The sequence below is a fragment of the Balaenoptera acutorostrata genome, chromosome 20 (assembly GCF_949987535.1).
Source record: "Balaenoptera acutorostrata chromosome 20, mBalAcu1.1, whole genome shotgun sequence".
Classification (NCBI taxonomy): Eukaryota; Metazoa; Chordata; class Mammalia; order Artiodactyla; family Balaenopteridae; genus Balaenoptera; species Balaenoptera acutorostrata.
The window spans coordinates 3,961,550-3,984,480 of record NC_080083.1 but is presented as its reverse complement, the minus strand read 5'-3'; the positions used below and the strand labels follow the sequence as shown (position 1 = coordinate 3,984,480).

The 22,931-nt window shown below is 42.4% G+C and overlaps 1 protein-coding gene and 1 long non-coding RNA gene across 5 annotated transcripts in view; one reads left to right on the top strand and one right to left on the bottom strand.

Annotated features, from left to right (window-relative positions):
* LOC114236863 (uncharacterized) overlaps positions 1 to 20,997 on the bottom strand; it is a 49,575-nt gene extending 28,578 nt beyond the window's left edge. For 2 of the 3 annotated variants that reach the window (XR_003622709.2, XR_003622710.2), the window contains exon 1: positions 20,554 to 20,997. This is a non-coding gene — a long non-coding RNA (uncharacterized LOC114236863). Of the gene's footprint in view, positions 1 to 8,767; positions 9,444 to 9,818; positions 9,896 to 20,553 lie in introns of those variants that run through there. The other variant, XR_009006261.1, reaches the window with a different exon arrangement.
* Positions 20,998 to 21,018: 21 nt separating this feature from the next.
* Positions 21,019 to 22,931, top strand: part of LOC103013334 (protoheme IX farnesyltransferase, mitochondrial) — a 110,551-nt gene continuing 108,638 nt past the window's right edge. Inside the window, exons 1-2 of one of the 2 annotated variants that reach the window (XM_057535566.1) lie at positions 21,038 to 21,171; positions 22,728 to 22,795. In XM_057535566.1, the coding sequence (XP_057391549.1) occupies positions 22,768 to 22,795 (28 nt within the window). In that variant the 5' untranslated portion in view covers positions 21,038 to 21,171; positions 22,728 to 22,767. Of the gene's footprint in view, positions 21,172 to 22,727; positions 22,796 to 22,931 lie in introns of both variants that reach the window. The other variant, XM_007175295.2, reaches the window with a different exon arrangement.

Genomic DNA, 22,931 nt, shown 5'->3' with positions numbered 1-22,931 from the left:
TTGAGCATCTATGATTTAAGTCTGCTATCATCCTGTTATAGTTGTTCCTTGTCATTTCTGAATTATTTCCATACCACATATGTCAGGTGGATCTTCGGGGACTGAGTTAGGCTTCAGGGCAGATTATTGGAGGGGGCAGGATGCTCTCCCAGGGAGAGCCTCAGATTATCATGTGGATTTGATGAGGTTTAGGCTAATCCAATGGGGAGCCCTGGAAGAGCCCCACATTGGGCAGAGATGGCCAAGCCCTAGATTCATCTCATGCTCAGTCATTGGTTGGGGCCCTTCTAGAAAGAATGTGGCCTTGGGTCAAAAGCTGAGTTGGATCTGGAAGGTGCTGGAGTCAGGGGCTGTGAGCTCCCTTGAAGTGGGACCTGAGCTGCCCACTTCTGTGTCCACTGCAAAAGCACAGTTACTAATAGACACACCCTTCCGACATGATAGACAAACCCACTTCTCAAAGCCCAGCTGATAAGGAGAATCCTTATTAGGGCAGAGTGACTTGTCTCAGGTCAGAAATTAATTGGAAAGAGCAGTTAAGAAATTAATTGACTTTCCGAAACTCACTGCTCTTGATTTGAGCTGGAAGGCCTTGCTGAGTTCACACAGACCTGAACCAGGTTGGAGAGCCTATTGACGTCTGTCCACAGTGCTCCCCAGTTCCAAGTTCAGTGACTTTTCTTCCTGTTCCGCACACACCATCCAGATGATTCATGCGCTCACGTTTTCCCAGCTACTCCAGGTCCTGTCCTCCCAGCACCCCGCCTCCCCTGACTCACCCCAACTTGTTTCACTTTGTAGGTCCAACCACCTGAGAAGTAGCTCCTCAGACGTCACATTTCCCTAACACCCTAGCTTCCCATCACAACGGACCTGCTCTGTTTTCGTTTCCTACTTAGGCTGAAAAGCTAATCGCCACCGACTCATGAAAGCACACCAATGACCTTGTTTGCATCTCTAGCATTGAACCCAAACAAGGGGCCAGCTAATGGGGGAATTTAAAAACATTTGTTCATGCCCATGTTGGTGAAATTTTGGACAAAATTGGTACGTATTTATCCTTTACAGTGAGAAGGCAGCAGCTCACACTAATGACAATGGCCAGTTACAGATTTTACTCTCAAAAGGTACTCATTCCTAAGTAGTAACCTCAGCAAGTGGACAACGGTTATTTATCAGCCTGTTTGGAAATTTTGATATTGTGAAGGACTTTCTCTTTCTATACTTTAGGTTTTCTACTCTAGATAGAGGAGTAGAAATAGTAATAAAATAACAATTAAGGACCTGCTAGATACAGAGAATGGTGCTTGGTACTTTAACTGCACCATGGGTTTAATGCAGTTGTCCTACAAGCTATGTACTATGTTCCCATTTCACAGATGAGGATCAGAAAGTTTAAGTGGCCTAAGATCAACCAAGCAGCAAATTGTAATGGTCAAGCCTGCTTCAGGTCAGGTCTATCTGGCTCCCTAATCTTTTGCCCCATTCTCTCTCACCCCACAATTCACAAATTACATAGAAGACTTTCTAAGACTTCCAACTTGAACTCCATAGCTGCTGGCATTTGCAGTGTCTAATAGTTGGGGTAGGACAGTGGTGGGATTATAAAGAAAATAAGATTGGCCATGCGTTGATGATTGCTGATGCAATTATATGCACCCCTATTTGGGGAGGGTCAACTCTCTGCTTTTTATATATTTGAGATTTTCCATAATAAACAGAGGCTTATAGGAGTGTTCATGTTCCATAAAGACAGTCAATGGATACAAACGGCTCACCCCTAACTGCGACATTATGAGGGCTCCCCTCACCCCAACTGGCTACACACACACACACAGTCACACAGTTTAAAACATCTTCTAGCATGAGCAGTGCAGATGTGAATTAGTCCTCAAGGTGCAAAGCAGAAGTCTGGAAACCTTAGCACCTCCAACACGTATGGTGTAAGCAACCGAGCCTCTAGCACGCGTGAATCACAGCACTCAGCCCCATTCACCGTCTCAGTTCCTCTTCATTTGCTCAAGCCCAGCCAAACCCAGCCAGGGATCACCAGTGGAGAGAACTGCAAATGCAAACTGCGAGCAAATTCGGAGAAAGCCCTCGATTTAGCCGTGAATGATGATGAGGAGATATAAATAAACATTGCTCTCAGCGCAGGTTCTGTCAACACCTCGGCGTCCCGCACGGATTCCTCCAAAGGTAAATGAGCGAGCGTTACTCATCTCTGGTGAGCTCCAAAACCACCTGATGGGGTACACGCTGTACTTGGCTTAGCTTGTTTGCAAACCTCAGCCCTTGGAATACAAAGCTACCAGAAAGTATGCAGCCAACTCTGAAATATGTGTTTTCAGGCAGCCATGAGGGCACAACAGTCATTCTCTTTTTTTTTTTTTTTTTTTTTTAAGGATTTTCTTATTTATTTATTTATTTTTGGCTGTGTTGGGTCTTCGGTTCGTGCGAGGGCTTTCTCCAGTTGCGGCAAGCGGGGGCCACTCCTCATCGCGGTGCGGGGACCGCTCTTCATCGCGGTGCGCGGGCCTCTCTCCATCGCGGCCCCTCCCGTCGCGGGGCACAGGCTCCAGACGCGCAGGCTCAGCAGTCATTCTCTTTTTTTGATCCACACGTCAGATCCTGGCAGTGGCCACTCTGGGAGTCTCACAGTTTTTTTTTTTTCCCTCCACCTTCTCCATTTTTTAATTTAGTGAGACATACTTATTGTAGAATACATATATTTTTAAATACAGAGAATGAAAAAGAATATGTTAAATTGCTTTAATTCTATCAACCAGAGGTGACTGCTGTTAATTTTGAACGAATGTTTCTAGAATTTTTCAAGGCATATATAAACTGCGAAATTAAAATAGGAACATACTGTAGGTAGTTTGCTTTGTTCATTCAAATATAGCCTATGAACATTTTAATGCCTATAAACAAACTTTACAATATTTACAATGTCTGTGCATGTGGACATAAAACAATTTATTCAGTCAAGACATACTGGATATTTACCAAGAATTATTACTGAACATTTAGGTTGTTTTCAAACTTTTGCTCCTAAAACTGAGATTGGATGACGATTTTAATAAATAATTAATTCTACAAATGTATCATTATTTCCTTAGAATAAATTCCTAGAAGTAGAATGCCCAGATAGAAACTTTTGGAGACTTTTAACAAACTGCCCTCCAGAGAGAGTGCAGTTGTCAGTATCCGCAGCGGCCTGATTCCAGAACCTCCCATTTACCTATGCACATCTTACCATATACTTTAAATCATCTCTAGATTACTTCTAATACAAGGTAAATGCTATGTAAATAGTTGCTGGTGTGTAGCAAATTCAAGTTTTGCTTTTAGGAACTTTCTGGAATTTAAAAAAATATATTTTCAATTGGAAGTTGGTTGGATCCACGGATGTGGAACCCGTGGATATGGAGGGCCGACTGGATATAAACGTATACTCCCCGTCACCCTGCACCCTAACAGCACCAATTATCACTTTTTTTAATCTTTGCCAATTCAGTAGGTAGAAGACTATACCAGTTTTTCTGAATTTGTACTTTGACCCTAATGATATTGAAATTTTTATGTTTATCAAAAAAACCCCATGTCTTTTCATTCATATAATTTTGTGCATTTATCATTTATCTCTAGAGCTGTTCACATGTTAATAGTGGTACTCCCTTGTCTGTCATATGTGATGCAGTTGATTTCCTCATTTTTGATTGCCTTTTAACTTGATCTGTTGTTTGGGACAGAGAAGTTTAAAACTTTTAGGTTAGGGCTTCCCTGGTGGCGCAGTGGTTGAGAATCTGCCTGCTAATGCAGGAGACACGGGTTCGAGCCCTGGTCTGGGAAGATCCCACATGCCGCGGAGCGGCTGGGCCCGTGAGCCACAGCTGCTGAGCCTGCGCGTCTGGAGCCTGTGCCCCGCAGCAGGAGGGGCCGCGATAGTGAAAGGCCCGCGCACCGCGATGAAGAGCGGTCCCCGCACCGCGATGAAGAGTGGCCCCCACTTGCCGCAACTAGAGAAAGCCCTCGCACGAACCGAAGACCCAGCACAGCCAAAAATAAATAAATAAATTAATTAATTAATTAATTAAAAAAAAATGTACGTCCAAAAAAAAAAAAAAAACTTTTAGGTTAAAAGAAAAACACATGCATCTTTATGGATCCTTTGACCTAAGTCATGCTGAGACGGTCCTTCCCAAGCCTTTATTTCCCTCTATTAACTCATTTAAACCTTTCAATCCGTCTGAAATAGATTTTGGAGTTCAGTGTGAGGTACAGACTTAACATTCCTCCCAAGTGTTGATTCGGTGGCCCCTATGCTAAATGCTTCAGCTAAATATTATTTTCCATACTTATTTAGCATGCTGCTCTTATCTAAATATGCTAAATGTGTATATACCCTTTGGTCTGTTCTTAGACTTGTCATTTTGTTCCAATGATCTTGTTATCTATTCTTGGGCAAGTACCACCAAATTATTTTAACAACTGGAGCTTCACAATACATTTATCACCTTGGTGGAGAGCCCTGCCTTATTCTACTTTACTTTCTAACTTTTCTTGGCTATTCTTGCTCATTTATTCTTCCTGAAGAACTCTGGGGTTATTTTATTGAGTACTGTGTCAGGATTATGTTACAGCCCTATATTATACTGGAGAGAATTAACATCACTACAATATTATCTCTCCTGATACAGAAGCATGGTATGCCTTTCATTTTATCCAAGTCTTCTTTTATGTCCCTGTGGCAGAGTAACACCCATATGTTTCATTGCTTACCTACATTTCTCAGACGCCCTTGCATTGCAGTTATGCTGGGGACATTTGGTTAGTTCTGAGCAATGGGCTGGGAGTATAAAAGACGTTTGCCGTTTTTGACGCGTACACGCGAGTCTCTCTCTTTGATGAGGTGGTGGCCGTACAGGACACGTTGAGAATGGTGAAGCCACAACACAGAAGCAGCCTGGGTCTTTGTGTTACTGCTCGGAGGATGGAGCCTTGATGAGTCACCCAGCTTGCATCAGGCTTTAAGTGAGCAAGAAGTAAACCCTTTTGTTGGTGTCAAGTCATTTAGATTTGAGGACTTGTTACCATCGTATAGTCCCTTAGGAAAGGTTGCAAATTTCTTATTCAGTGTGTCTTCGGATTGATATCTCTGTAGTTACCGTGATAGGGAAATTGTGATTTAATTTACCATAGTATTACTTCATACCATACGGAAGGTCCATGTGACTAGCAGGTGAGGAAGGGAACAGATACGGGGGAAGAACTTCACCATGGTGCCTCAAAAGTCTCAGTACCTGATTGTCATTCTAGCTTACCCTTAGCGAGGGCTCTAGGGCAAAGGCTCCAGGGCAGCATTTCCCAACTCACACCCACTTCCTCAGTTTTAAGCCAGCTTCACGGCTGCCCTTCTTTACTTAGTCCAGGAACTCATTCCAAGTATAAGTGTGATTGAACGCTTCAAGCAGCCTCTGTGTCTGTACCTGATACACTGGCTTCCAGATTCTGTTTATCCTGGCTCCCAGCCCCTCTGGCTCTGAGTTTGGGGAGGGAGGTACTGGTTGAATTTTGCTAGGCGGCCCCTCCTCTTTCTCCATACATGAGTCTCACCCTTTACATGTCATGAATCGTAGACTGATGGGTTCTTTTCTCACTCTGGCCTCACCTGTACTCTAATTTGCAGAAATTCTCAGAAATTATAGCCAAATGGGCAAACCCTCAGTTTGAAATGCAGACATGTTCTTTTTATAGAGAATTGGGGAGGGAGAAGTAATTAAATGTGCGAATGCAAACCATTATTTTAAACTAGTGGTCCTTTCATGGATATTTTCATGAGAACTTGGAAAGACTAAGTGGAAACCCAGATGTCAGCTGAGGGAATAAGTTATCTCCTTCCCTCTACCCTCTGTATGTGGAAGGGAGTAGCAACTGCAAAGACGATTTTCCCACTGAAACTTTCCTGAGAAGATGGAAATGATTATGGTCAGTTTCAAATCATATTTTCCCCCCAGTGGCATAAATCCTGAATGCTAGCCAGCACACATTTTCACTTGTCCTTCTTTAGGTTCCTGTGAGCTCCTGATTCTCAAACACCCATTCATGGGTGAGATCTTATCTACAGAAAAAGTTCTTCGCTCCTCTGGGGTAAAATATATTAAATACAAATATTTTTTCCATAAAGCTAAACTATTCCATTTAAGTAGCTATCAGATTATATTCTTTTAATATTTTTGGCATTAAATGATCAATCTTTTATGAAGCCATTATATGAACACTAGATGGTAGTTTGATTTGTTATAAATGCCTTTACACAGTTAAAAGCTGGCAATCCCTATGTTGGTTTCTAAATTATTTTTGAGATTTTTTTTCTGGTCTGTATAATCTCAAACCCTCTGAACCACTGGAATGTATCTTCAAATAGTTTTTCAACACGTGGAATATTTTCTGAGCCCTTGCATTCCTGAGAACGCCCGCCTGTCCCACTGAAAGAGAAATTGCTGGGTATAAGGTTCTTAGCTCGTAACTTTTTCCCCCTCAGAACAGTGTGGAGTCATTTGGCATCTAACTGTTGCAGAGGAAATGTCAGAGACTCGCCCAGAGTTTTGTTCTCTTGTAAATAGTTACTGAACAGTTGCAAGATTTTTCTCCCCACTTATTACACCTCCCCCTGTTTGAGGCACTGCAGCACAATGTCCCCGAGTGCCTTCCCGAGACAGGATATGTGGTGGCTGATGGCCACGGGGCCAGATTCTAGCATCACCCAAGTTCAAATCCAGTCCTGCAGTTTACTAGCCGTTGTATCCTTGGATAGTGTTATGGGTTGAATTGTGTCCCCTAGAAAGACATGCTGAAGTCCTGTACCCCAGGATCTGGGAATGTCACCTTCTTTGGAAATAGGATCTCTGCAGATGTAATCAAATTAAGATGAAGTCCTTAGGGTGGGCCCTCATCCAATTAGACTCATGTCCTTAAAAGAGAGAAATTTGGACAGAGACACACACAGAGCAGAGAATGCCTTGTGAAGACAGACACAGAAGGAAGACTGCCATGTGAAGACTGAGGCAGAGATTGGAGTTCGGCTGACACAGCCTGGGAACCGAATGCCTGGGTCTCTCAGAAGCTGGAAAAAGGCACGAAGGATGCTCCACAGAGGCTTCCGAGGGACGATGGCCCTGCTGATACCTTGATTTCAGACTTCCCGGCTCCAAAACTGGGGGACGCTACACACCTGTTGTCTTAAGCCACCCAGTTTGTGGTACTTTGTTATTGCAGCCCTAGGAACCTAATACAGATTTCTCAGACTATGAGCTTCGATTACTTTATCTATAAATGTGGATAATCGTCTGTTAGCTGTAAGGTTGTTGCGAAGGTGAAATGTGATTAGATGAGACAAGGTACGTAAATTCTGGGACACAGGAAGAATCTAAGAATACAGGCGGTGTCTGTGCTGTTATCATCATCATGGCCGCCATCACCACCATCACCATCACCATCTTCCTTGGGGACCCTTTCTCCTGGGAATGCTTGCTTTTTTCTTCTGTACTCTTGACATTTTACACAAAGCTTATGTGATTTTTTAAAAATAATAAAGTCATTTTGCTTAACTCTGGATTCCCAGGCCCACCCCCCCAAAGATTTTTGATTCGGTAGGTCTCCGGAATGAGTATTATTTGAAGGTGTCCAGACATGAACTCTCATTAAGTATTGAAAGTGCAATGTAATTGAAGTGGTGGACCTGGTATTAGTATTCCTGTTCTATATACCCAGAAACTGAGGTCAAAGGAAATTGAACCCAACTCAGAAAACGCAAAATCAAGTAATTTTTCGAGGCCGGACTACAATAACTTCACTTGTTTGATGAAATGTGAAACTCCAGACTAGTATGAAAAAATGCCAGATAAAGAGGACTCTATAATACATAAAATATGGGAGACGGCCCAGTATTAGGATTAAGAACACATCCCTTGTAAATCAGGCAGGTTTAAATTCTAGTTGTGGTACTTACTTTCTAGCTATGTGAACTTGGAAAAATTATTTAATCTTTTAAAATCTTTTAAGGTCTCAAGCTCTTCATCTGAAAATGGGAATGATACACATCTGGGTTCTGGAGAAAAGTAAATGATGTCATGATAAAGCACTTAATGCACCGTAAATGCTAAAGAAATGGCATATTTTTGCAAATATGCATTGATACTTATTTCAAAAAAGAAATCAACATCTTCATTTCCTGCTATCAATTGGCTTAAAGGTACAAATGCAGGGAGAAAGAAGATCCATAGATGAGAACTAATAACTAATTTTAGAAAAGATCTGATGTTTATGCTTTCCTAGTAGCTTGCTAATTACTTTTGTTCTGAGAATAACCTTGCTGGGATTCTTCTTATTAATTTGCACTTAGCAAATCTCCTTGTACCTTGGAATTCTCTAGTTTTATAACACTGACAGGTCATTTACCAGAATATATAAGAACCATTTTTAAGAGTTCCTGGTAGCTAATAGAAAAATGTGTGTTTAGGTGTTTAGGGATGCTCTTTATGGGTTATGATTTTCTCAACCAGTAGTGGCCAATAGGATTTGTTTCCTGCTACACTTGGAGCATTCCACCATATTCTTCACAAGGCTTCAAGATTCCAAGGAGGAGGAAACCAGAAAAGGGATGCTTTCCTGATGTGGGGAAGCAGGACATTTTGACATCAGCAAAGGAACTGGGTGCACAGTAAACAGCCAAGAAACAAGACAAGAAGCTCGTCTGCAAAAAACTGCATCTTTTATTTGTTTTATTTAAACTGTTGTGGACTTATATCCTATTGGAAACAGCCACCATTTTGAGTTTGTGTTATTTTTGTTAGACACGGCATGCGTTTCAGCGGTCTGACGTGATCTGGGTTGCTTCTCCATGCCGTCTTCCTCGGCAAGCTCTGGTGCAGGTCACTCGGCTCCCCGGCCCCACTCCTGAATGTTCCATCAGGGATGCAATGAACCGGAAACCCAGAAAGAAGCTTAAGCAGAACAGTAAGCTTATAGCAGTAAGTCTGCGGATAGATGTTCCAGGCTTGGAGCAGTGGCCCAACAAGTTCATCTAGAACCTAGGCTCTCTTTTTCCTACTCCGCCTTCCCTGGCATGTTTTTTCATCACTTCACAATTGCGAGACGGCTGCCTCAGTGCCAGGAATTCCACTTTCAGCCCTGCTTCCTGAGAATGAAAGGAAGGGAAAGGCCCAGAGCACCGCCCTTTGCACACCTTCGGTAGTGAACGAGGTTTTTCCTAGCAACCTTGTCTGCAGGTTTCTCCTCTCTCTCGCTGGAACTGGGTCATATGGCCTCCCCGGCTGTCAGGAACTCTGGGCAAGTGTGGCTGAGATCCCTCTGTTTGACTGGAGGCCATCGCGACTCACCTCCTGGGCTGCAGGTACTGCTTCCCTTAAAATCGCGGCCTGTTGATTAACGAAGGTGGAAGGCCGCGGCAGTGAACAGAATTTGCTCAAGTGCACTTCCCTGCGGCTGTTTCATTTTCCTGCATTCCTGAACTTCGCTTTCCACTTATGATATCCCCAAGCTCCTGGATGGAATCAGCTCTGGGGTGTAGAGCTGGAAAAGGTTACAGCTGAGGGGTAATGTCTGACTGGTGTGACCTTGGACCAGGATCCTTACTGGTCACCTTGGAGGAACTATTAAGAGATCTGAGGAACTGATTTAGGTTATTCAAGCTCATAGGAGGCTGATTTGTAAACCCTAATCTGTACACGTACAGTGGAACGTCTGTTCACCTGAGAACTCACAGCAGTTATCTGTCCTGGCTCCAAACTTACCCTGTATCCGGCGCCTGGTGGTGCTGGAGCTGGGAGTCTGCAAACCACGCTCCTGCAGGCTCTCTCACCGCTCGGCTCTGCCAAGATGGGCCAGCGACGCTGCAGGACGGAGAGGGCAGGGCTCCCTCCTCCCACCTGCTTCCCGTCTGCCTGCGGCCCCTGGGCACCTCACTCCAGTGCTCCTTCGCCCCAGCAGCAGCGGCTGAGGCCACGTACAGCTTTTCTAACACCTTAAGATCCAGCCTGGTCAGGTCCCCCACAGAGATCAGTGCATCAGTAGAGCAGTGCCTATTCCTCTCGGTTTCCACACCGTAGTAAGCCTGGCCTCATTCCCATCATCCAGTTACAGAGGTGGTAGCTGCTCTCTGAAGTTGCTACCTCTGTGACACTCAGAGTTCTTTTTAACCCTTTTGATTGCCTAATTAACATCAGTCTCCTGACCTGACTTGACCCAGCATCACCACCATGAAGCCACGGCCAAAGACAGGGTCCTGAAATACTCCACGCTTCCCCACACCTGAGTTGCCTACTGTAGCAGTGGTCACCTTTGCTAAGCCTCCGGAGGAGGATAAGCGTGGGTAAAAGCCAGTTTATTATCACACTGAGGCTCTGGACACACACACTTATGTGGGAGCCCTGACGCTGCTGAGCAGAGCTACATCCGGTGGGAGCCCAGCTCACTGGAAGGGGCCTGAGCATTGGCCTTTCCCAGCAGGAGGGAGGCCTCCCTCAAGCAAGAAGCAAACCAGGCCTGTCTTGTCACCACCTACCCCCAACATCATGGGAACAGGGGAAGAACCCTGTCTTTCTATTGTTGAGTAAGTATGCCTTCATTTCTCCATCTAGGAGTGGAACTGCTGGGTCATATGACAGCCCTTTACTCAACTTTTTGAAAAACTGCCAGACAGTTTTCAAAGGCAGCTGCACCATTTTACATTCCCACCAGTAGCACATCAGGGTTCCAATTTGATTTTAAGTCTTATTTCTCTGACTGCTAATGCTGTTGACCACCTTTTCATGTACTTATGGCCATTTGTATATCTTCTTTGGAAAAACTCTATTCAGATCCTTTGCCTATCCTTGGGCTTTGAAATCTATTTTGCTTTTAGATGGATAATTCTGTGCTAACTGATTACATCCTGCATACTAGGTTGGGATTTTGCCTAGAGGAAGCTACGTCTGTATCTATTGCAGTAAATTCATCAAGGCTTTGAGAGAGTTAGCATGCACTCAGAAGTCACATCAGACGGAATAAAATGCAGATTGGATTCAGTACAGACTCTCCAAGGAGAAACTTTGAGATTCTGCTTTCAAATTCTGAAGCAAATCCACTACAGGACAAAGTGGGAGTTGAGGGCAGCTTGGTTTTTTTTTTTTTTTTTTTTTTTTTTTTAATTTATTTTTGCTGTGTTGGGTCTTCGTTTCTGTGCAAGGGCTTTCTCTAGTTGCGGCAAGTGGGGGCCACTCTTCATCGCGGTGCGCGGGCCTTTCACTATCGCGGCCTCTCCTGTTGCAGAGCACAGGCTCCAGACGCGCAGGCTCAGTAGTTGTGGCTCACGGGCCCAGTTGCTCCGTGGCATGTGGGATCTTCCCAGACCAGGGCTCGAACCCGTGTGCCCCGCATTGGCAGGCAGATTCTCAACCACTGCGCCACCAGGGAAGCCCCAGCTTGGTTTTTAACTGAGTGCTAAGCCATTATCTAGGTAAATCGTGATAACATTAGTTTTAAGAGACAAAGTACAAAGCTTTACATTGATTATTCAGAATCACGTTTAAAAATACATATGCAAGTGATAACTGTAGTTAATGACCACATTAACATAAAATTGAATACAACTCAACTTTCAGTAACTGTGGGCTAATTAAAACTATGCTTTTAGCTAAAAATAATGCTTTTAGTTCTTTATGTCTCTTGTCATAAGCAATATTAAACAAAATAAGCAGGTAATTAAAAACATATTCTACAAAAATCTGTGAAACATATTTATTTTACTTGAAATGTAAAAATTAAAAAATCCAAAGTCAAATAAATACATATAGTTGTGAAGTCCTACATAATTTCATTAGTGAAGATGCCACAGGTAGAGTGAGGGACAAGAAAGACAATAAAATGAGATGCAACAGAAGCAAGAAAAACTACAATCCTGCAGCCTGTGGACCAAAAACCACAGTTACAGAAAGACAGAGAAGATGAAAAGGCAGAGGGCTATGTACCAGATGAAGGAACAAGAAAAAACCCCAGAAAAACAACTAAATGAAGTGGAGATAGGCAACCTTCCAGAAAAAGAATTCAGAATAATGATAGTGAAGATGATCCAGGACCTCGGAATAAGAATGGAGGCAAAGATTGAGAAGATGCAAGAAATGATTAACAAAGACCTAGAAGAATTAAAGAACAAACAAACAGAGATGACCAATACAATAACTGAAATGAAAACTACACTAGAAGGAATCAATAGCAGAATAACTGAGGCAGAAGAACGGATAAGTGACCTGGAAGACAGAATGGTGGAATTCACTGCTGCGGAACAGACTAAAGAAAAAAGAATAAAAAGAAATGAAGACAGCCTAAGAGACCTCTGGGACAACATTAAACGCAACAACATTCGCATTATAGGGGTCCCAGAAGGAGAAGAGAGAGAGAAAGGACCAGAGAAAATATTTGAAGAGATTATAATCGAAAACTTCCCTAACATGGGAAAGGAAATAGCCACCCAAGTCCAGGAAGCGCAGAGAGTCCCATACAGAATAAACCCAAGGAGAAACACGCCGAGACACATAGTAATCAAAGTGGCAAAAATTAAAGACAAAGAAAAATTATTGAAAGCAGCAAGGGAAAAACGACAAATAACATACAAGGGAACCCCCATAAGGTTAACAGCTGATTTCTCAGCAGAAACTCTGCAAGCCAGAAGGGAGTGGCATGAAATACTTAAAGTGATGAAAGGGAAGAACCTACAACCAAGATTACTCTACCCAGCAAGGATCTCATTTAGATTTGATGGAGAAATCAAAAGCTTTACAGACAAGCAAAAGCTAAGAGAATTCAGCACCACCAAACCAGCTCTACAACAAATGCTAAAGGAACTTCTCTAAGTAGGAAACACAAGAGAAGAAAAGGACCTACAAAAACAAACCCAAAACAATTAAGAAAATGGTCATAGGAACATACATATCGATAATTACCTTAAACGTGAATGGATTAAATGCCCCAACCAAAAGACATAGACTGGCTGAATGGATACAAAAACAAGACCCATATATATGCTGTCTACAAGAGACCCACTTCAGACCTAGGGACACATACAGACTGAAAGTGAGGGGATGGAAAAAGATATTCCATGCAAATGGAAATCAAAAGAAAGCTGGAGTAGCTATACTCATATCAGATAAAATAGACTTTAAAATAAAGAATGTTACAAGAGACAAGGAAGGACACTACATAATGATCCAGGGATCAATCCAAGAAGAAGATATAACAATTATAAATATATATGCACCCAACATAGGAGCACCTCAATACATAAGGCAACTGCTAACAGCTATAAAAGAGGAAATCGACAGTAACACAATAATAGTGGGGGACTTTAACACCTCACTTACACCAATGGACAGATCATCCAAAATGAAAATAAATAAGGAAACAGAAGCTTTAAATGACACAATAGACCAGATAGATTTAATTGATATATATAGGACATTCCATCCAAAAACGGCAGATTACACGTTCTTCTCAAGTGCACACGGAACATTCTCCAGGATAGATCACATCTTGGGTCACAAATCAAGCCTCAGTAAATTTAAGAAAATTGAAATCATATCAAGCATCTTTTCTGACCACAACGCTATGAGATTAGAAATGAATTACAGGGAAAAAAACGTAAAAAAGACAAACACATGGAGGCTAAACAATACGTTACTAAATAACAAAGAGATCACTGAAGAAATCAAACAGGAAATAAAAAAATACCTAGAGACAAATGACAATGAAAACACGACGACCCAAAACCTATGGGATGCAGCAAAAGCGGTTCTAAGAGGGAAGTTTATAGCTATACAAGCCTACCTAAAGAAACAAGAAAAATCTCAAGTAAACAATCTAACTTTACACCTAAAGAAACTAGAGAAAGAAGAACAAACAAAACCCAAAGTTAGCAGAAGGAAAGAAATCATAAAGATCAGAGCAGAAATAAATGAAATAGAAACAAAGAAAACAATAGCAAAGATCAATAAAACTAAAAGTTGGTTCTTTGAGAAGATAAACAAAATTGATAAGCCATTAGCCAGACTCATCAAGAAAAAGAGGGAGAGGACTCAAATCAATAAAATCAGAAACGAAAAAGGAGAAGTTACAACAGACACCGCAGAAATACAAAACATCCTAAGAGACTACTACAAGCAACTTTATGCCAATAAAATGGACAACCTGGAAGAAATGGACAAATTCTTAGAAAGGTATAACCTTCCAAGACTGAATCAGGAAGAAACAGAAAATATCAACAGACCAATCACAAGTAATGAAATTGAAACTGTGATTAAAAATCTTCCAACAAACAAAAGTCCAGGACCAGATGGCTTCACAGGTGAATTCTATCAAACATTTAGAGAAGAGCTAACACCCATCCTTCTCAAACTCTTCCAAAAAATTGCAGAAGAAGGAACACTCCCAAACTCATTCTATGAGGCCACCATCACCCTGATACCAAAACCAGACAAAGACACTACAAAAAAAGAAAATTACAGACCAATATCACTGATGAATATAGATGCAAAAATCCTCAACAAAATACTAGCAAACAGAATCCAACAACACATTAAAAGGATCATACACCACGATCAAGTGGGATTTATCCCAGGGATGCAAGGATTCTTCAATATACGCAAATCAATCAATGTGATACACCATATTAACAAATTGAAGAATAAAAACCATATGATCATCTCAATAGATGCAGAAAAAGCTTTTGACAAAATTCAACACCCATTTCTGATAAAAACTCTCCAGAAAGTGGGCATAGAGGGAACCTACCTCAACATAATAAAGGCCATATATGACAAACCCACAGCAAACATCATTCTCAATGGTGAAAAACTGAAAGCATTTCCTCTAAGATCAGGAACGAGACAAGGATGTCCACTCTCACCACTATTATTCAACATAGTTCTGGAAGTCCTAGCCACGGCAATCAGAGAAGAAAAAGAAATAAAAGGAATACAAATTGGAAAAGAAGAAGTAAAACTGTCACTGTTTGCGGATGACATGATACTATACATAGAGAATCCTAAAACTGCCACCAGAAAACTGCTAGAGCTAATTAATGAATATGGTAAAGTTGCAGGTTACAAAATTAATGCACAGAAATCTCTTGCATTCCTATACACTAATGATGAAAAATCTGAAAGAGAAATTATGGAAACACTCCCATTTACCATTGCAACAAAAAGAATAAAATACCTAGGAATAAACCTACCTAGGGAGACAAAAGACCTGTATGCAGAAAACTATAAGACACTGATGAAAGAAATTAAAGATGATACCAACAGATGGAGAGATATACCATGTTCTTGGATTGGAAGAATCAACATTGTGAAAATGAGTATACTACCCAAAGCAATCTACAGATTCAATGCAATCCCTATCAAATTACCAAGGGCATTTTTTACGGAGCTAGAACAAATCATCTTAAAATTTGTATGGAGACACAAAAGACCCCGAATAGCCAAAGCAGTCTTGAGGCAAAAAAATGGAGCTGGAGGAATCAGACTCCCTGACTTCAGACTATACTACAAAGCTACAGTAATCAAGACAATATGGTACTGGCACAAAAACAGAAACATAGATCAATGGAACAAGATAGAAAGCCCAGAGATTAACCCACGCACCTATGGTCAACTAATCTATGACAAAGGAGGCAAAGATATACAATGGAGAAAAGACAGTCTCTTCAATAAGTGGTGCTGGGAAAACTGGACAGCCACATGTAAAAGAATGAAATTAGAATACTCCCTAACACCATACACAAAAATAAACTCAAAATGGATTAGAGACCTAAATATAAGACTGGACACTATAAAACTCTTAGAGGAAAACATAGGAAGAACACTCTTTGACATAAATCACAGCAAGATCTTTTTCGATCCACCTCCTAGAGTAATGGAAATAAAAACAAAAATAAACAAGTGGGACCTAATGAAACTTCAAAGCTTTTGCACAGCAAAGGAAACCATAAACAAGGCGAAAAGACAACCCTCAGAATGGGAGAAAATATTTGCAAATGAATCAACGGACAAAGGATTAATCTCCAAAATATATAAACAGCTCATTCAGCTCAATATCAAAGAAACAAACACCCCAATCCAAAAATGGGCAGAAGACCTAAATAGACATTTCTCCAAAGAAGACATACAGACGGCCACGAAGCACATGAAAAGATGCTCAACATCACTAATTATTAGAGAAATGCAAATCAAAACTACAATGAGGTATCACCTCACTCCTGTTAGAATGGGCATCATCAGAAAATCTACAAACAACAAATGCTGGAGAGGGTGTGGAGAAAAGGGAACCCTCTTGCACTGTTGGTGGGAATGTAAATTGATACAGCCACTATGGAGAACAATATGGAGGTTCCTTAAAAAACTAAAAATAGAATTACCATATGACCCAGCAATCCCACTACTGGGCATATACCCAGAGAAAACCGTAATTCAAAAAGACACGTGCACCCGAATGTTCATTGCAGCACTATTTACAATAGCCAGGTCATGGAAGCAACCTAAATGCCCATCGACAGATGAATGGATAAAGAAGATGTGGTACATATATACGATGGAATATTATTCAGCCATAAAAAGGAATGAAATTGAGTCATTTGTTGAGAAGTGGATGGATCTAGAGACTGTCATACAGAGTGAAGTAAGTCAGAAAGAGAAAAACAAATATCGTATGTTAATGCATGTATGTGGAACGTAGAAAAATGGTACAGATGAGCCAGTTTGCAGGGCAGAAGTTGAGACACACATGTAGAGAATGGACATATGGACACCAAGGGGGGAAAACTGCGATGAGGTGGGGATGGTGATGTGCTGAATTGGGCGATTGGGATTGACATGTATACACGGATGTGTATAAAACTGATGCCTAATAAGAACCTGCAGTATAAAAAAACAAACAAAACAACTAATACTAAACTTTCATTGGGTTATTTGTATGAAAATATGTTAATATAAATGTTTCAGACATTACATGAAATTTCTAAAAATCTTATATTTGTATTTGTATGGAAATATGTATGGAAATATGTTAATATAAATGTTTCAGACAGTACATGAAATTTCTAAAAATCTTATATTTGTATTTGTATGGAAATATGTATGGAAATATGTTAATATAAATGTTTCAGACATTACATGAAATTTCTAAAAATCTTATATTTGTATTTGTATGGAAATATGTATGGAAATATGTTAATATAAATGTTTCAGACATTACATGAAATTTCTAAAAATCTTATATTTGTATTTGTATGGAAATATGTATGGAAATATGTTAATATAAATGTTTCACACATTACATGAAATTTCTAAAAATCTTATATTTGTATTTGTATGGAAATATGTATGGAAATATGTTAATATAAATGTTTGAGACATTACAGGAAACGTCTAAAAATCTTATATGTTCTGGTATAATGTTATAAGTAATAATCCTAGTTATTACTTTAAAATGTATATCTCAGAAATAACTAATTTTCTTGTCAACTGCATTATTATGAACTTTCATCAAATCTTTAACCATGGTCATTTTTAAGTCTTTTATCGTTTACAGACAGTTCTGGGTGTACTCTGATGATTTTGCAAATATGTTCCTATAAAAGAGTTTCATCTTCAAGAAATTCATGGAAAAGACTCTGACAAGTACAGGTTTCTGGTAACTGACTGTACTGCTGAACTGAATGAATAAGCATTTTCAGAACTCTAATGAAAAACTGATGAACTCATAAAAGTGCTAACAAAAGATCAAGATGAAAAAAAAGAAATTAATTACATGGGACTGAGTGAACTGATGAGGATGAGTATAATTTTTGTGACTTTCTGTCTGAATTAAAAAAAAAAAAAATCCCACAAGGACTCAGAGGAAAAGAATATACAAATCAATTTTCACTGCAAAGTAAAGGAGCTGTTACAGTGGAGGATTACTGGACTGAATGTCAATGTTATGACATAGTATAAGTGTGTTTCATGTTTGGTAATTGCAATCATTGTTGCTTTTGTTGTGGTCATCCAAAAAAAAAAGAAACAGAGTAGAAAAATGGTTGCCTGGGGCTGGGGGTGAGGTAAGTAGGGAGTGGTTGGTAAAAGGGTACATACTTTCAGCTATAAGATGAATAAGGTCTGAGGATCTAACATAAGATAGTGACTATGGTTGATAATGCTGTATTGTGTAATTGAAATTTGCTAACAGAGTAGAACTTAAATGTTCTTACAATAAATAAATAAATAAATAAGGAAAAAATAAAATAAAATAAAATAAAATGAGATGGAAAAATGTTGGCCTGGGTGTCTGGAGACAAACTTCCATCACTCAGAGTAAATTACTTAACCTCTCTGGACCTCAGTTTCCAAATCTATAAAATGAAAAGGTGCAGTTATATGGCTGTTGAGGCCCATCTCTACATGTCCTATTCATCTACAGTGACTGAAGGGCAGAGCTTGTAAATGGCCATTTTCTAAGGAAACCTGTCCAGGAAAAGTAAGTCTAATGAAGCAAGATCGTTCCAAATCAGGAAGTCTGATTCACCTTAGAATAAGTGAAAACTGTCAACACAAACATAGTCCAAGCCCCAAATTGTTTGTTCGTATGTTTGGCTGTGTGTGTGAGAGAGAGGCTGGCACTTCCCAAGTTTTCAGGGTATTTCGCAAAAGGGTTTGTTTCCAAAATGTCTGGAAAACAACAGGTTCAACAAAACCGTGGCTGCTTAACCAAAATCCCTTCTCTACTTGTTTCTTAGTTTAACATCACTGTGGTTTGATTCCAGACAGCACGATGTCTGGGGGATGGATTGTGACTGGCCGAAGCTCATCACTGCAATCCTGCTCTCTGCTTTGTCAGCCTCCCTTGCAGCTACAGGCAGCCAAATCACCGCACAGGGCAGTGGAATTCTCTTCCTCCCAGAAGTATCTCCAGGGATTACTTTTCCGGAGCCTATGCTTTGGGATTATTGACATAGGCTAACTTAATTACAAATGAATGCACTTCCTGACCAATCTCATCAGAAGGTATTCATCGTTTAGGCCTTTTTTCCCATATGACACTGACTGGTTTCTCTCAATAAATAAAAACTTATGCATTCATTCATGGACTTGACCTTGCCCCCATTTTTGGAAAGAACTGAAAATGAAGAGAAAAATCTGCTGGCCAAGGAGGAACATGTCTATTAAACTTCTTGTCTATCACAAGCCTAGAGAACTCAGGAATTCATATTTTCGGAGTGCATGAAACATTAACACTCATGTGAACCAACCTTTTAGACATAGCTGTGTTGTCAAAAAAAAGAAAAAACATTTGCAATCTAGTAATTCTCAGTTCTGTGTACCAAAATCACCTGTGATGCTTTAAAAAGAAAATTATAGGTCCGTTCCATCCATTCCCCACCCTTTCTAATTTAATAGGTCTGGAGGTGGCTCAGGCATCTGTAATTTTTAAAGCCCTACAGGTGATGCTGACAGGCAGCCAAGGTTGAAATTCTCTGTGTTTTACAAATCACAGAGGCTGTGACTCTTCAAGAGGCTTGGGTGAATAAGGCCGTAAGGCACGGTGGAAATCACGTGGTAAGAGGTATCAGGGGTTCTGGTCTTGGTCTGGAACTCAGCAGCTAGGTGACTTTGGGCGGATAAAACTCTTTGAGCCTTAATTTGTTATTCAAAAGAGGTTACCTTTTCCTGTGGATGTCAACACCAAACGTTTCTAAAAAGCACATGGAAAATTACAAGGCGTTTTGAAAACTTTTAACATAGCATTTAATGCTGTTTACCTCTTCAGGGAATATGCTTTCCTTTCCTTGTATGCAGGAAAAATCCACTGTTCCTCCAACCGAGTACCAAGTTTAAATCTCCGAAGCCTTCCCTGACCAACCACACAGAACTGCTACCTCACCTGGGTTTCTGCAGCACTTTCTACATCACCCCCAAAACACTGACCTTGCTAATTGACAACCCCTCTCGCCCCACTGGTACCGTGTCAGCTCCTACACAGTCAGGGGGTCTCATTCTTCTCGGTACCCCCGTGCCCGGCAATGCTAGCTGAGATGACCCACGTGACCACCTACCACCTTATCACTGAAGACAGAGAAATTACCCTCCTAGAACCCAGTTACCTATTTCTTCTCTTTCAAAAGCTTAATCTTTTCCCTTCAGTGCACCATTAGCTGCGGAACTCCAACACCAAAACCAGACGAAAGGAGGAGCGCTGAAACCTGCCCTCCTAATCAGACACGAATGATAACTTATCAGTTCTCGGCCGTGACAGGAGTCTGGCTGGGTACCCACTGCAGAGACATCATTTAATTCTCTCAACCATCTTATGGGACATATGCTATTATGATCCCCGTCGCACAGCGACATAACCGAGGTTCAGGGGACTTAGATCGTTTGCTCAACAGGTCAGGAGGCCAGGAGGTGGAGCCAGGAATACAGAGGTCACTCCAGAGCCCGGAACCTTAAACTCTGCACGCACCTTCCTCGTCCCGAGATGCTCCTGACGACTCCTCGGCGTGGCTCAGGGGCCAGGAGCCCGAGTGCATCGCTCCCCGCATCTGACAGCGAATATGGTAAAGCTGTAACTGATGGGGCTGGAAGCTGGGGGCACCGTCCCCAGAACCCTTTCCTCCCGGCGCCTCGGTGGCCCAAAAGGATCCCGGAGGTAACTGCAAGCGGCCCGCGAGCAGCCCGCGGCCGGCCCTACCCAAGCGCCAGGCCCCTCGGGTCCGGCCAGGGATGCCGGCCTCGGGGCGGGAGGCGCGGGTCCGCCGTCGCGCGCGGCCTTTCCTCGGAAGCCTCCGCCGCCCCGCGCTCCTCGCGCTCCGCGAAGGTACCTCAGGTCCCGGGCCCTAGGCTCAGCGCGCTACGGCCCGGCGGCCGGTCAACGCCCCTCAGGCCACAGGCCTCCACTTCCGCGTCCCGCCCGCCGGAAGTGACGAACCGGAAGCTCCCGCTCTTCTCACGGGGGGCGGGGAAAGAAGATGGTGGCGCCCAGCAGCCGGTGAGGAGAGAGGACGCGGGGACTCCGGGGGGCCGCCGGACTCGTGCGTGATGGCTGCATCCCCGCATACTCTCTCTTCGCGCGTCCTGACAGGTACTGCTCCCATTCTCGGGCACCACTTTGGGGGAATATTCTTCTCTTTGCCACGTGTGACGCCGTGGTTCCGCCTGCCTGCAACCTTGGGAGCCCTTGGCGAGGTCGGCGGGGCACCAGTGCGGGAAGTGACTTTTGGAGTAGCCTGACGTGAAGAGGCCACGGAGCTAGGGTCTAGTCTTGCACTTGGGCCCCGGTGGTCCGCACCGTCTCCATCTCCTCCTCCCCCCGGGGCGGTGGGCGCGGTGTCTGGTGCTTCTTTCAGTTTTCAGAGACTGGAGGCTGCGGGAGAGAGGACGGGGTAGAACCTGGGGGCTCCACGAGCCTCTTGGCTTATTAGAGTCTTAGGTCCTAGCCATTTGTAAGTTACTCGTACCCACTTGTAAGGACCGGGCAAGTGCTTTTCTCCCCCACCCCCAACCCGGAAGCCTTGTTCCAGGATAAGGGGTCATGATGGCGATGATAAAGATGATGACCACCTCAGACAGCGGGCCATAACCACCCCCTGACCCCCAGACTTTTGTCTTTCTCCATTAGTGTGGTCCCTGATATAATCCCTCCACGCCAAGGACCTGTCATAGCTATATGTTGAAAGTGGGATGCACTTTCCTGCCCCTTGGCTCGGTCTCAGCTCAAATGTTACCTGTTCAGAGAGGCCTGACCACCCTATCTAAGGAGAGCCCCCCGCCCTTCTTTTCTTGCATCACCCTGTTTCTTTCATGATGGTTAGCACAGTCTGTAGTTGTTTATTTATAACCGGTTTATTATGTGTTTCTCCGAACTAGAAGATTGAACCTTGTGCAGGCAGGGACGGTATCTCTCTGGTTCACCTCTGTGTCCCCAGTGCCCGACACAGTACCGGGGGTGCATTGTTGGTGCTGAATAATTACGTGTGAATGAATGAAATTTCTCCTGATGGAGTTATTAAACTGGAGGTTGGGAACTGTTTTGCCCGGCTCCACCCCCGTAGTTTAGGATGGTAACTGATGGGTGACGAATGTGGTGCTGGTGGCCCATGTTGGAGGTGGACTCCCTCTGGGTCTATAAAATGAGGCAATTCAACTAGATGATCTCAAAGGTCTCTTCTGGTTCAAAAGGAGGGCAGGAGGGTGAGAAGTGGGAGTGTGTATAGATGAAACAAGATTGGCCGAGGTTTGGTAGTTGTTGAAGCTGGGGGATCAGTGATTGGGGCTCATTGTGTTCTTCTGCTATTGCATATGACTGGGATTTTCCATAATGATACATTTTATTTAAAGGGTCTGTAGTTCTTTTTGAATTTCTTTGTTGCCTTCTCCCATCCCTGACTGTGCGTGTTTGATCCTGACCCTAGACATTCATTCTCAGAGAGCTCATCCTTTCTTAGCGCTTGAATTATCACCTCTGTAGGGAGGTTTTTCCAATGTGCATTCCTCAAGATTGGCTGCTTTTCTGCCTTTCAGTTCTGTATTTTCAGCTTCCTATAGGACAAGTCCGCCTGACTACTTAGAATTCCCCAGTTCAGTAAGTGGGCTGCATATTCCACATGGTTTGTTGCTGGACCTGTCTTTTTGTTGCAGGTATGGGGGGAATTAACAGACAGCTTAGCTTCCTGAAGCTATGAACATAATCGCCAAAAGATCTGCTAGTAAGTGGTCTGTGCAGCCTGCTATGATCCACTTGGAAGATCCACTGTGAGAGCTTGATATGGAAGCAGCATGGGGGGAAGGTGGCAGAAGGGTAAATAGGGACTGTATCAGGTACCTAGTGGTCATGCCTGACTG